Source organism: Felis catus, chromosome D4 (assembly GCF_018350175.1).
Source record: "Felis catus isolate Fca126 chromosome D4, F.catus_Fca126_mat1.0, whole genome shotgun sequence".
Taxonomy (NCBI): Eukaryota; Metazoa; Chordata; class Mammalia; order Carnivora; family Felidae; genus Felis; species Felis catus.
This window is the reverse complement of record NC_058380.1, coordinates 81,132,842-81,147,713: the sequence shown is the minus strand read 5'-3', so window position 1 is coordinate 81,147,713 and position 14,872 is coordinate 81,132,842. Positions and strand designations below refer to the sequence as shown.

The following is a 14,872-nucleotide window of genomic DNA, read 5'->3' as shown; positions in this document are numbered from 1 at the left end:
GTGCTGGCACTTAAATCCAGAACATGATGGGATTCCATTTCTTTCCTGCTGTCTGGCTAAGGGCTCCCCGCAACTGTCCCGCAGCCGCCGGAAGCCCGTGTTCGAGCCACTGCCAGGGGCCCAGCCAAGTGTCTGGGCTGTCAGACAATGCAGTCCCCCTTCCTGGACAATCGGTGGTATTAACCAGTCAGCCACCTGTGCATTGCAAAGGCATGACAGTGAGCTTCGTCTCCAGTCTAAGCTTCGTAGGCGGCCAGGCTGGCTGCTGTCCTCGGTGTCACTCCTGAACACCCGCTGTCTGCAGGCTCAGGGAAGGGCCTGGCCCACTAGCCACAGAGGAGCTGTCAGTCCGGTCAATGCTATAGCAGACGGATCCCTCCGACATGCTGTGGGGGCCAGGTTGGGGGACGTTTGGGCCAGATACATCCGCTGAGAGATTCACGGAATAGGTGCAAAGGAGGAGATGTTGGGGGCCGGGGAAAGAAGCGCAGAAGCACCTATTTGGAAGGTGCAGGAGAATTTGGTCCTGTGAATTGAAGGGAATAGGGGATGGGAGACAGGGAGACAAGGCTCTAGCTTCGATACAAGTCTGGGTCTCACACTGGCCTATTGGCTTCTAGAGCCACCACATAATCTGGGGAGTGAGAGAGAGCATCTTTCTGCTCGTTGCCAACCTGTCTTTTAGCAACAAACTGTTGGTTCAAACCAAAGCTCTCGAGGAAGGGGGTGGAGTGGCCCTGTCCAGTGCAGAGGCTTCCCAAGCCCCCCCCCGCCCCCGGCCCTGCAGAGAGTTGTTCATAAACCTCAGCTCAAGATGTACATGGTCATCACCCCTGCAGGACCTGTCTTTATTTTTTTTCAATGTTTATTTATTTTTGAGACTGAGAGAGACAGAGCAGGAGCAGGGGAGGGGCAGAGAGAGAGGGAGACACAGAATCCCAAGCAGGCTCCAGGCTCTGAGCTGTCAGCACAGAGCCCGACACGGGGCTCGAACTCATGGACCGTGAGATCATGACCTGAGCTGGAGTTGGTCGCTTAACCGACTGAGCCACCCAGGCGCCCCAGGACCCGTCTATTGTTTCATTCAGTATCCCAGACCCCATCTCTGCCCCTCTCCACCCTTCTTTTTTTTTTTTTTTTAAATATGATACAGGTTTTTTTTTTAACATTTATTTATTTTTGAGAGACAGAGAGAGACAGACAGGGAGAGGCAGGGATAGAGGGAGACACAGAATCCGAAGGAGGCTCCAGGCTCTGAGCTGTCAGCACAGAGCCTGATGTGGGGCTCGAACCCACAAACCGCGAGTTCATGACCTGAGCTGAAGTCGGACGCTTGACCGACTGAGCCACCCAGGCGCCCCTCTCCACCCTTCTTCCAATCCATTTATCAAATGTTGATTTAGATATGTGTGTTTCTTTGAAAAAAAGGTGTGTGTGTGTGTGTGTGTGTGTGTGTGTGTGTGTGTGTGTGCGCGCGCGCTTCTTTCCATGAATGTCCCTTCTGTTTTCAAAACACAGTTCGGAGACCTCTGTGGAGCTCAACCCTATCATTCTACAGAGGTGACTGTTGCCCCAGAGGGGAGAGGTAATCTCCCAGGACCCCTCCATGGTGCAGCTGAGTGTGCCCAGGCCACCTTCTGACTTCTAACTCTGCCTAGCATGCCAACTCTGGGTCCCTGGTTTGAGGGTCAGTTTCCCTGCCCCTGCAGACCTTGTCAGAGCCTTCACAGGCTTGCCTTCTTCTAGCAGCTCTTGGTGAGCCAGGGACAAAGTGGGGGTGGGGTGGGCTGCTGAATGCAGCAGCCTCTAAGGAGGGACAGTTATGCAAAGATCCAGGATGCTGTGGCCCAAGTGTGGCCCTGGAATGTGCCACCCCTTCCTCTTCTGGTTTTCAGCTGACATGTGATCTTCGGGGTGATGGTGAGGAATACCTGGGAAATAAGAGCGCATCAGGGAATGCAGCTGGGAGTGCACATCGCTAGACCCTATTCCCAGAGACTCTGACCAGCATGTCTACGGTGGGGCCCGGAAATAGCTAATTTGCACTTCCGCCCAGGTGATTTTGGTGCTGGTAAAATGAGGATCCCCTCTCTAAGAAACGGTCTCGAGAAAGTATGCTTGGGGCCACTGAGTGCGGAAAGGCTTTATTCCTGGGTCGAAAGTCAGGGTCTGCAACCGCAGGCTGCCCGCAGGGCCAGCCACTGCCAGCGGTGTAGAGGAGACCTCTCATGGGGGCAGCTGCAGAGCTCACAGCTTGGGTCGGTGACCCACGATTTCGTCCCAACCCTTGCGACACGTCTTGATGATCCACTCGTGCTCATCATCATCTGCAAGGAAAGAGGAAGAGCTGGTCATGCCTGGTGTCTGCTGGGCCTTCTCTGCCCTGGGAGACCCGCAGACAGGGTCTCGGGACTGCAGTGCATTCCAGCATGGGGTGGGTGGCCTTGGTGGTCAGTCTCTTTAGCTCTGTGCTAGGAAGGAACAGATCTTTCATTAAAACAGTCCTCCGGTTGCCTACAAATGCCTGGTCTTGGGGAAATTGAACACAAAGGGGTTTGCAGGTGGTGGATGGTGCTGATAGAGGCAGGCGTGAGGTCTTCTGGCCACTCTGAGCTGGGCAACCCTGACAGGCACCCAGACAGCAGCTTGCTTGGGAATGTGACCAGTCTGACACCCACAGAGGGCACCCCCAGAACATCCAGTCCAGGCCTTGCCGGTAGTGCCAGCTGCCCGAGCCTTCAGAGCTTTGTTTCCTTTCTGGCTTTTCCAGAACCCAGAGAAGGGAACCCTGGGTTCCCTTCTAAGAACCTGTGGTTCCCCAGGAAAACCTGACACCTCTGGTGACTCACGTCCTTTCGTCCTTTCGGTGGGCAATAGAGAGGAGGAACCGATGTTCCTGTGGGTCTTACACTCATTGGTGTCCTTTACTTTAACCCTCGTGATCCCCTGACAGCAGTAACCCTGCCATTCTACAGGTGAATAAGCAGGCTCGGAGAGGTCAGGTCACTTGTCTGCAGCCACAGGTTGGTGCGTGGGAGAACCCAGAATGGGAGCCTCGGTTTGTCTGACTGCAAAGGCTGTGCTGTTTTTTAAACCTTAGAGTGAAGTCCAGTCTTTATTCCCCAGCACACCACAGCCCTCTCTCTGGGCCGGGGAAGGCCCTTTGGAGACTGATCTCCCCCCATTATCCTTCAAGCCCACGCCCAACCCCTCCCCCAACCACGACAGAGACCCACTTTAGTGTTGGGATATACGTCCCTAAAAACGCATGCCGCTCTGTAAAGTGTGTGCTGTTGTTTTGTGTACCAATGTGGCTTTAATTTACCACCATAAATGGCATTGTGCTGTGAGTTTCATTGTGTCTTAGTTTTTTTCACTCAACACTACGTTTTCAAGATCTATTCTTGTTGCTAAATGTACATCTAGCTCTTTGCTTCCTATTGCTGCCTAATACTCTGTGGTGGCTTCTGTGATGTTTTACTATCCACCCTTCCGGTGGTGGACATCCAAGGGTTCCCCCCCCCACCTCCTGTTACCAGAAATGCCTCTGGGACAAACGCCCTTGGGCACGCCCCTTCACAGATTGTGGGAGAACGTCTAGGACCTGGGTGGTGGGTCGTGGATCCGTGCACACACTTCATTCACCAAGACTCCCTGCTAAGCCTGGGTTCTTTTCACAGCACTGCACAACCCGCCTGCTGTCCCACCCTCACCCCTCGGTGTCTTGTCCTGGGGACAAAGAGAATTGGCCCAAAACCCTGCCCTCAAGCATTTCTCCTCAGGGCTATAACACTGGAACAGCCTTGTCTCCTCTCCTTACCTGCCTCCCACCTAAGGGATGGGAGCCTGGGACTACCCATCCTCCTCAGTGACAAATGGCAGTAGCCAGGGAACAAGGGCACTCCCTGAGAGCTCAAACCTGGAGGGCCGGCCCAAACCTTGCCCTCCCCTGCCCCCTTCCTCTTCTGCGAAAGCACCAGGCCCAGGATCCGGGAAATGGGGGCTTACTGACAGCCTACTGTGCGCTCCATGCTTTACAAACACCCATCTCATTGAGTCTTTGTGATAGCCCGGCAGGATAGGGGAGGTTACCCCCATTTTACAGAGGTGACGAGCCTTGCCCCACGTCCACAGCCAGTGAAATTCAAACCAAGGCTCATCAGACTCCAGAGCCAGCCTGCCCACCCCAGGGCTGATGTGATAAGGGTAGGCGAGGCTGCCCCCGCAGAGCTAGCCTCCTCTGCCCCCTCCCCACTATTTCTCTGTATGTGACCTAAGGAAAGAGCCTTGCTGCCTGGCACGTTCTGGCCTTTGAGGCCCTCCCTAAGCAGCCAGTGGGCCTCAGTTTCCCCTGGGGAGGCTGCCTGGGACTCCACGTGTGGCTGTCAACACCCCCCACCCCCACCCCCACCCCGGGGGGGGGGGCCGGGACAGCGGCGGCACACAAGGAGTTAAGCGCTGGTGAAGCCCACTTTTGCCACACCGCGAGCAGCCTGGTTGATAATTACAGTTCTGAAGTCTCTGGGCTATTCGAATCAGTGCAGCTGCAAGCTCTTCAGTGCTAACCCCTGAAACCAGACAAACTGGGTTTATTGTGCTAAACCAGCCCTCAGGCCCCTCCCTGATCGTTACAAATTGACAGCAATGGACTTAACAGCCTCTTCACTACCCCTCTCGCTCTCTACCTGGCGGCACAGCCACCAATTTGAATCACAGATGCCTCCCCTCCAGGCAGCTGCTCACCAACCCTCCCTCCACCTCCTTCGCGCTGCGCGAGGCTCCCCTGGCCCCGCCACGCCAGGGTGAGGCTGCCGAAGCACATTTCATCAATATTTAAAATGGAATTAAACCTGCAGCTTTGATTAATGCCTCCCAGATCCCGGGAGTTGTGATTACTATTTTGCAAATTGCAATTGTTGGAATATGTTAATATGATTGTCTGAGAACATCTTCACCTTCTCAGATAATTTCCCCCCTTTTTGGCAGGAGGGGAGGGGGAGAGGGTGGCGGAGCGGGGTGGGTGGGGGAGGATGGGGGAAAAAAACACACCCCGCAAACTCTTTAATCAATTGTAAATTATTACCCTGGGCACAATTGCCGGTGGTTCAGTGGGGAAGGGGAGGGAGATTTCTGGTTTGGTGCATTTATCTTGAAAAGTTTTGGCCTTGTTGGCCCATTAATTCCGCTGCGGGATGCTATCCTAAGGGAATAATCTGCCTCAGTATTATTTGGAATCAAGAAAACTGAAATAACCTACGTTTCTAAAACAAAAGAATGATTATTTTGTTGTATATTCTTTATTTAACAACTAATTTCTAAACGCGACTCTGGGCCAGGTATCATGCTAAGTTTGGTAGCAGGGTGGGGGAGGAGAGGGCACGGTGATTTAGCAGCTATTGAAAAAGGAGAGTTATGAAGTCTGTATAGCAACATAGAAATGTTTTTGATATGATAGAAAGCAAAAGAAAAAAGGTGGGAAGAAGCAGGAAACAAAATTACATAGACAGTATAATCTGTAAAAACTGTGCACAAGAGACAAATTAAAAATAATACATTGAATGTGACTAACAGGCATCTCTGAGCAGGGTGATGGGAGAGGCTCTTCTGTTAGGGGTATTTCTCAAATCTTCTTAATGTGTATTGACAATAGAAAAGATAAAAACAGTCTCTTTTCCTACCCTCCAATTTAATGCCTTGCTAATTTCCTACATTTTGGTAACTGAAATAAACTATTTCTAGGTTCCTAGAAATGCCAGTGGAGCTCTTGAATTTCTCCAAAGTGCAAGCGTAAGCGTTAAAATACTGGTAAAAATGCATAAAAATTGAAGAGTAGATACATTTCCTGAGCAGAGTTCCAAATAATTTACGTGAAAACTCTGCCCCCAAGGAGGTGGCGCGTAACTCCCCACTCCTCAGGTGTGGGCTGCAGAGTGACCTCCTCCCTACAGGACAGTACAGGAAGAGAGCAAAAAAACAACAAAAGAGTAGCTTTGACTTGCAAACTTTCCCTGAGCATCTATTTCTTGGCACCCAGGTCTCAGCTCGAATGTCACTTCCTCCGTGATCTCAGTGTAACTGCCTGTGACCCCTCTTCACTTTCTTTTCTTTATAGCAACGCCCCTCTTGTTTATTCATATGTTGTCGGTGTCCCCCATCCAAACTGCGGGCTCCCATGAAACCAGGAGCCTCCTCTCCTTGTTTGGTGGCATTGCCAGTGCTTAGATTACAAGTGTGCAGTATTGGAGGTGCTTAGTCCATATCTGTTCGATGGATGGATGGATGGATGGATGGACGAGCCAATCCTGTGGCTGCCATGTGCCCAGTGCTAGGGGGACAGGGGACTGAGACTCAGCAGGGGGTGTTGTCCAAAGGCTTGTCTCAGACACTCTTCAGGTTCAGGTCTGTCTGCCTTTGGGGCAGCAAGATTTCTTTATTCTGGTCTGAAGCTTTAGAAGTGACCTCACTGCCACCTGTGAGGTCCACCTACCGCCACCCCCTGAGGAATCTCACCAACCCTTAGGAGAACTGGGCTTCTTATAGAGAAGAAAAGGAACATTTGGCAAGAGAGATCCCAAATCTGACCCTGAACGCCCTTGCTGAGAAGCCTTGCCTGGAAAGGCTCCGCACTCCTTCACCTGGACTTCAAGGCCCCCCATCCAGGTCTTCCTGCTCTCCAGACAGCCTCCCTCCCAGGCCTGCCTCACCCTGCAAAATGCAGCCACCCTGTTGTGCTGCAGTCGGCCATGTGTGCGTGCACAGCAGGGCCTCTGTGCCGGTGTACCTGCTGCTCGGGGCTGGGGACACCCTTCCTCACAGGACCTGGTGCAGGGGCAGGGCCTCTCAAAGCACTCCCTCCATTTTGGGACCTTAGTGTATATAAAAGAAAGGCCTAGATGCGAGAATAAAAATTGCAGCGTGGTTTAAATATGTATATTGAACAAATCAATGCTTGTGACACAAACAAACACAATATAAATGTCGACTCCAGGATTTCTTTCAAAGAAGTGCCTCAGCACACTAAAGGCCATGTGTGCAGGACGGGGCTGTGAAGTCGGAGTTGCCTGGTGAACACAGCTTTCTCTCAGTGCCACCACACTCCAGACTTAAGGCCGCTCGTGAATGTGTGTGGCTGGGCCCAGCGCCCTCCTGGCTGTCGTCCACCCCTCCGGGCCCTGCCTGGATGTCACCTTCCCTGACCCTGGCTGAGGTTCATGGTCGCCCACGCCAGCCTGGGGCAGTTGTGACCCAGGTGGTCCTCAGAGCCCGGGGTGGGCCGGGCACTTTAAAAGTACTTAATAAATATATGGTGAACGAATGAATAAAGAAATGTAAAGTTGGGGACATAAAAGCGGTAGGCTTACCCTGCGGGGTTTGGACAAAGGGGGAAGAATTTCTTCTCCACCCTCAGCAAATGGAGCTCCCGAGTGGGCAAAGCAGATATGCCAAAGTGCAAGGCCAAGGCTGCTGGTTCCTTTCTTGTCTTGAGGCCACAGATGGAGCAGCTCCACCGCACAGGAAGGATGGGTTGCCTGGGCTCATATCGGGGCACCAACCACTCTGAGGAAGCTCAAAGCCCTGGCTGGCCTGGGGCCTGCCTCCCAGTGAGGGCGGGGAGGCACAGGCCCGCACAGGCCACAGGCAGGGCCCAGGTCACTGAGGGTGTCATCAGTGCAATCCGTTGGTCAGCGCGGTGCAGGGAGAGAAGAGATCCTGAAGATGTCCCAACAGATGAGGGCAATAGGAGCCCCCAGATGGCTGGCGGGGAGGAGGCAGCATGGCCGTTAAGGGCCCGGGCACTGGAGCTTGGCTGCCACTAGCCCTGTGACCTCGGGCAGGTGGCCTCACACCTCTCTGGGTCTCATTTCCTTCTCTACAAAGTGCCTGCTGGAAGACTTCCTGTGAGGTTTACTTGGGCTCGTTCCTGCAAAGCGCTTAGCACGGTGCCTGGTACGCAGGAAATGCCCAAAACCAAAAGAAAGCCACGAGTTGTCTTTGCGAGGAGAGACTTCAGGGTGCACGTGACAGCACGGCATAGGCCGGAAGGAGTTGGGTCCACTGCTGAGCCCTGTCGCCAACTTGCTGGGTGACCTGGACGAGCCACTCTCCCTCTCTGAGCTGGGCTCCTTGTCTGTACAGGGGATTTAATCAGACCTCCTGCAGAGCCAGGATGAAAGGCAGCAGGTTGGCACCCAGGGAGTAGGAGCCATGATCACCATTTGATGGGCCTTCATTCCCTAACTGCATGCCTTCAAGAGAGTGTTCTTAAGTGACTCTCTCAGAACACCCTGGGATTTCTGGTTCCCAGCGGGGATGAAGGGAGGACCTGGGGGGAGAGGCGGAGGAGGTCTTTACACAAGGATCAGCATCATAAGGATCAAGAAGCACAGCTCAGCTAATGATTTTTGTTCAAAGTGAGGCGGGCAGGCTGAGGCAGGTGAGCCCAGGGAGGGCAAATGGGTGGATGCGGGCTATCGGGCGCCCACAAGCCGGATTCTGCTACCTCTTGGCGTGCTTTTGGGTTTAGCACACCTGCGGTCAGTGGCTATGCAGCTCCCTCCCGCTGGGAAAGGGAGGGGACCAAGATGAAACCAGGCACCTTAGCCTCAGGAGAGGGGAGGAGGCTCACACTGGCAGAGCACCTAGGAGGTGCCTGGTTCTGTGGGAAGAAGGTCATGTCTGTCCTCTCCACAGTGAGTGACACAGGGCGTCCCCATTGAAGACAAGAAACTGAGACTCGAAGGGGAAATAAATCGCCCCACTTCATCTGCCAGGGCAGAGGGGAAGGGTTCACTGTGCTGGTGCAAAAGCCACACTCGGGCTGTGTGTGCACGGCCACAAATGGGCATGTGCAAGCGTGAATAGGTGTGCGCTGTGAGTGTGCACGTGGCTGTGCCTGAGGTGCTCGGTGTCTGGCTGGGTGAGTGACAGCGTGTGACTACCTGAAGTCAGCGTGTGCTTGATCAGGTGCTAAGGGAGGGGGCACATCCATCCCTTGGTGACAGCCCAGTGCTCATCCACAGTGTCGGGCTCTGTCATGAGGGTTACCCTCTTTTCCTGGGGTCATCACCCACTCTCACTTGGCCCCTGGGTGAACTGTGGTTCCAGGAGGGGGTGGGAGGTGCCTGGTAACCCTGGCGCCCCAGCCAGTGGGCAGTGCCGCCCTCAAAGCTCAGCCCCACCCTCTGTGCAAATGCAGGGCTGTGAGAGCCGGTGGGGCAGGGCCAAGGCCCTGAGCAAAGCCAGGGCCCGCAGTGAGGGCGGCAACGCCCGCACCTCCTCCTCGGCACAACTCCTGACAAGAAAGAGGCTTTGAACTTTGCTTGGCAGGGCTGGTGGCCAGAGGCCAAGGCCATGGTATGGCCAATATTGACTAAGGGGTCATTGCCCAGGCAGAGCCCGCCAAGGGGCAGGAGGGGAGACCTTGGGGCCGCTCTTGGTTTTCTCTGGAAAAGAGCATATTCTGGGCTGGGTGGGTGGAGGGGTCAAGGGTGGGGGGTGGATTAAACCAGCCTGATTCACCCCCTGGGGAACTAGAGACACAGGGCCCAGCACCCACAGCTTTTCAAGGCCTATTCAGATGTGAGAGGTTTGGAGAGAACAACTGACTCTAAAATAAAGAGAAGATGCAAAACTGAAATTAATGTTATGATTAATGCATTCAGGCTTAATTATTAAATTTAGAAATCAAAACAATTTTATTACACTTGAAATCAGTTTGTAGGCTTGCTGTCCTCATTTTGCAAGAATTCTCCAGTATGCACACGGCTCTCTAGAAGTCACAGCCAGGCTAATAGTCCAATAATTTGCCAAGCAAAGTTTTAAAAGTCCTTTCAAAGTTTTAACAGCAAAAAATACATATTCAATGTGGGGGTGTGGATACATTTTGTCTTAATATGTTCAAATGAGGGGGGTGAGGCCTCCAAAGTCAGGCTTAGGGCTGGATTAGGGCTGTGCTTGGGAGAGGGGAGTCCCAGGAGTACGGCCACCTGGAGTTAGGGAGCATTTCCACGTGCTAGCTACATGCTGAGTCCTGCACCTCGCGTGCCTGATCGCACGCAGTCCTCGTAAACATCTGTCGTAGGCACAGCCGGTGCTGTCTCAGGTAGGAGTTTTAGGTGCTCCATTCGGTCACTGAAGGGAAAAGTGCCCTGAGCTATAACGACCCTTGGGAATCCCTTAGGTAGGCCCCGTGCTGGGGAAGGACATCGCAGTAAGCACCGAGAAGTTAGCATTCTGACACTGTTGGAAGAGAGAGTCCTTTCTGCTGTCGAGGCCCAAAAGCACAGACAGCTGGTTAAAAAATACATATCCCTGAATACTAGAATCATCTTGTGTGTGGCAAGGTGATCACACGGCGGCAGGAGGCACACGGGGCCACACGGGGCTGGGGATGTGGGGCAGATTTACGTCTCCCCACATCCCCAGTGAGCGAGTGGAGGGAGGGTGCCGAGCCACCACCACAGCTTGTATTTCCATTCCTCTTGCTGCCCCACTTTTCAAGCACCCGTAATCAAATTTGTGATTTGTGTTCATGACGCCCAGCCACTGTACACAGGCCGCTCAGGGAAACAATGTGCCAAGGCCAAGGTCACTCAGTTAGCCTGGGGCCCGTAGTCTTTGACTCCTGCTCTCCAGCTGTGTGCAGGGGACAGGCCTCCAGCTGGCAGATGCTAAGGGCTGAATTAAGGCTTTGCCAGTGGGGGCAGCCAGCAGGGTGTCAAGGTTATCTGCAGGACTTAGTAGCAGACTACAGCTCAATCCTCACAGGAATCTTGCAAAGTCACTGTTATCCCTGTTTGACGGGTGAGGATCTGAGGCTCAGAGAGGTGATGTCATCTGCCCAAGCTCCCTCACACACTGGGTGGGCACAGGGGCATACCGAAGTCTTATCACCAGACCTGCAGCCCTCGGCCACTACGAACTTCCCTGACAAACGTCTGTGTAACTGCCATGCCTTTAGCCCTCACCGTCTGAAGGATGGCATTCAAGTCTCTCTCCACCCTGCACTGGGTCCCCGCGCCTTGAATGCCCAGCAAGGATGTATTCCTACATACCTGTCAAAGCCCAGTCTGTCCATCACCACTTGAGGGAGTCCTCCCTTGACTCCTCCTCTGTCGCCCAACGCAAGAGCCAGTCTCAGGTGCTCCGTCTGGAGCACCCGGTGTCCCTGCATCTCTGTGCTTTGTTCCTTCCCTTCCATCAGCAAAATCCATCTCCCATCCTCTAAGGCCTAGCCAAACACCCCCTTTTTCAGGACAGCATCTCAACTACACTTGGGGCACGCTGGTGCTCAGCTCCTCAGGCACACTGCTTCTGGCTCCTGGAAGCAGTGAAACAGGGGCGCTCCCAGTGTTTGGGAGAAAGAACCTCGTATGTGACATTTCGAATTAAACATGAACATAAACCCCATAGGAATACAGAATTTTGCTGGACTTCTTTCCAGACACTTATTTTATGGTTTATGTGATTCTGATTTCTGAACTATATTTTGAGGGGTAGGAGGTCTGCTACAGTCTCTTGTACACTTAGGCTCCTTAAAGGCCCTGGGCTTCTGTCCAGACAGCACCCATCCAGATCTTGTGACTGTGCATGCCTCGGCTTCCTCCCCTGCCCCATGCTGGTTCGGAGGGGAGATGCAGAGTCTGGCCCCCCAGCGAGACCCTGGTATCAGCAGAGGGTCGGTGAAGACCCGCGCCTGGGGGGAATCGTAGAAGTGTTGGGGTCCAGGTGGATAAGTAATGATGAGGATGAGGAATGATGCCAAGGGCTGGATAGAGAGATCCTGGGACCTGCAGGCCTCCAGCCCAGTCTTGAAATCTACATCAAAAGCAGGTGGGAGGAGGCCAGAGGACAGTTAGCCTCTGAGATGCCAGCTTCTCCCTTTGGGCGTGGAGTTAGGACCCCCCCCCCCGCCCCCGTCAACATTCTCCCCCCCCCCCCCCAGGGTGTGAGTAATCACCCTGCAGTAATTTAAGCTCCTCATGGGCCAGGCACAGCTTTTGCTCTGTCCCCCGTGTCATCTCAGTAATGCTCACCACAACCCTGTAAGGAAGGTCCTATTCTCCCCAGACTTTTCAGAGGAGGAAACCAGTGTTCAGAGAAGAGACGAGCTCTAGATCACACAGATGGCAGAGCAGGGGTCCGACGGTCCAATTCTAAAGCCCTGCTTGGAAACCTGCATCCTTTTCCAGGAGGTCAAGCAGGATTTTCAGCCAACTGCCTCAAGTTCCAGAGCTTGGGCTGAGGAAGGTACACGAAGGTCCTGCCCCCTGGGCTCTGGCCTTGCTCTCACTTCTATTAAAGGAGACAAAACAAACCATTACGCTGGCCAACCCTGGGGATGACTCCAGCCACGGAAGGGGAAGCTGTGTCCTTTGGATGCCTCCAGGAGGTTGCCGTGGGGGTGGGGGACTTATTGTTACCAGAATCTGATGGGCACGAGGGCTGGAAGGGGAATTTCCAGGGCCCTTGGAATTGGGGTGGGGACAGAGGGGGCAATGGGCAATTCTCGCACCTCAGGGAGAGGCAGTAATCCGGGCAGGCTGTTAGTCCTGGAGCCGAGACCTCCCCGGAGCTGACCCCGCCCTCTGTAGGCAAAATTCTGTGGGTGGGTTCACGTGTATGTCTCTGGGGAGTTCTATAGCTTTGACTGGCTCTCAGACGGGTTCAAGATTCAGAAAAGGCCACGGCCTATCCTAGTCCAGAGTATGGCCTCTGGTGTCAGAGAGGCCTGGGTTCAAATTCTGAGTCCTCCCTTTACTAGCTGCATCCGTCAGTGAGCCTCAGTTTCCCCAGCTGCCAAATAGAGGCGGTGATATATTCCTCAAAGGATCAGGATGTGGCAAGTCCCTGGCCTAGGAGAGGCTTTCAATGCTCATCACTTCCCTTCCTCCCCTTTCTGCTTAAAGCAGATGCCCGAGTCTGCTGGCAGGGATGTGTGATCTGTGCAGGCATTTTATTTGGCAGTTACAAGTGTGATATTATCCCCCCACAAAGCTGTCATTATGGCGCTGCTAACAATACCACAGATAAGGCAGGGATGCCCCTGCGTGCCAGCCTCCAGGTGATTATAACATTTGGGCAAATTGCCTTTTGTGTCGCGGAGAGATGACGGCGGGAGGGCCTGTGCTGGAGACTCACTGGGCCATTTTGCCGAGACCACAGGAGAAGCATTGTGGACAGGCAGCCGCGGTCTGCTGTGGAAGGAGGCCTGGCTGCCGGTGGGAGCGGGGCCACGGCAGGACACTACCACGCGTGGGCTGAGCAGGCCCGGCAGGTGACTTACCCTCCGCAGGTCCTAGGTTTCTCACCTGTCAGGTGAAGACAGTGGCCTCAAAATTAGTCTTGGTTTGTCCGTGGCCCTGAAAGTCTTGCTCTTTGGCCAGTTTTGGAGCAAAGAAGTGGGCAGAGAACGATCTTAGGGGCAAAAGACCACCGCTGCCATGTCACAAGGAAGGTTCCCGGTTCGTTCTTTCTTCTTTTTCTTTCTTTCTTTCTTTCTTTCTTTCTTTCTTTCTTTCTTTCTTTCTTTCTTTCTTTCTTTCTTTCTCTCTCTCTCTCTCTCTTTCTTTCTTTCTTTCTCTTTTTCTTTCTTTCTCTTTATTTCTCTCTCTCTTTCTTTCTCTTTTTCTTTCTTTCTTTCTTCCTCTTCCTTTCTTCCTTCTTTCTTCCTTCCTTTTTCTTTCTTCCTTTCTCTTTCTTTCTTTCTTTCTTTCTTTCCTTCCTTCCTTCCTTCCTTCCTTCCTTCTTTCTTTCTTTCTTTCTTTCTTTCTCTTTCTCTTTCTTTCTTTCTCTTTCTCTTTCTTTCTTTCTTTCTTCCTCTTCCTTTCTTCCTTCTTTCTTCCTTTCTTTTTCTTTCTTCCTTTCTCTTTCTTTCTTTCCTTCCTTCCTTCCTTCCTTCCTTCTTTCCTTCTTTCTTTCTTTCTTTCTTTCTTTCTTTCTTTCTTTCTTTCTTTCCTTTCTTTCCTTCCTTCCTTCCTTCCTTCCTTCCTTCCTTCCTTCCTTCCTTCCTTCCTTCCTTCCTTCTTTCTTTCTTTCTTTCTTTCTTTCTTTCTTTCTTTCTTTCTTTCTTTCTTTCTTTCTTTCTTTCTTTCTTTCTTTCTTTCTTTCTTTCTTTCTTTCTTTTCTTTCTCCAGGAAACTCCAGAACCCGCTCAGTTGCCATCTTTAGCTTTGAGTCAGCTAGACCTGGGGTCAAGTTCCAGGCCTGTGTAACTTCAGGCAAAGCATTTCACCTCGCCTTCTCCATCCGCAAAGTGGGAGTCATGGAGACGACCATTTCACAGGGTTACCGTGTGGATTAGATGAAACAAAATAAAATAAATGGCGCGACATGCTCAAACCGGTGCCTGGAACATAGGAAGCACTCGGGAAATGCTGCTTGTTTTTATTGTCCTGCTTTTCCCCCAGAAATAAAATAAGGTACCTTCGTATCTCAGCGGATCCATCACTTGACTGCCATTTTAGTGACTGCACTGTGTACATTATAAGAATACACCTTGTGTTATTCACTCAGTTCCCTCCTCTTAGACATCTGGGATGCTTCCGATTTTCAACTGTTTAATAACGCCAGAGGAGGAGCACCTGGGTGGCTCAGTTGGTTAAGCGTCTTTGGCTCAGGTCATGATCTCACAGTTTGTAGGTTTAAGCCCCACGTCGGGCTCTGTGCTGACAGCTCAGAGCCTGCTTTGGATTCCTGCCTCCCCCTCTCTCTGCTCCTCCCTCATTCATGCTCCGTCTCTCTCTGTCTCTCAAAAATAAGTAAAAGTTAAAAAAAATAATGCCAGAGGAATGTTGGAAGACCACGTGTTCGCTCTGCAACCCTTCTAAAGGCGGGTGGGAAGTAGATAAACAATGTTTGGGAGCTCTTCGCC

At 52.5% G+C, this 14,872-nt stretch overlaps 1 protein-coding gene across 1 annotated transcript in view; it reads right to left on the bottom strand.

The window, feature by feature from the left end:
* Positions 1–2,128: 2,128 nt before the first annotated feature.
* The window catches only part of MORN5 (MORN repeat containing 5), a 30,239-nt gene continuing 17,495 nt past the window's right edge, over positions 2,129–14,872 (bottom strand). Inside the window, exon 5 of the mRNA XM_003995834.6 lies at positions 2,129–2,327. Coding sequence (XP_003995883.1) covers positions 2,248–2,327 — 80 coding nt within the window. The 3' untranslated portion in view covers positions 2,129–2,247. The remainder of the gene's footprint in view (positions 2,328–14,872) is intronic.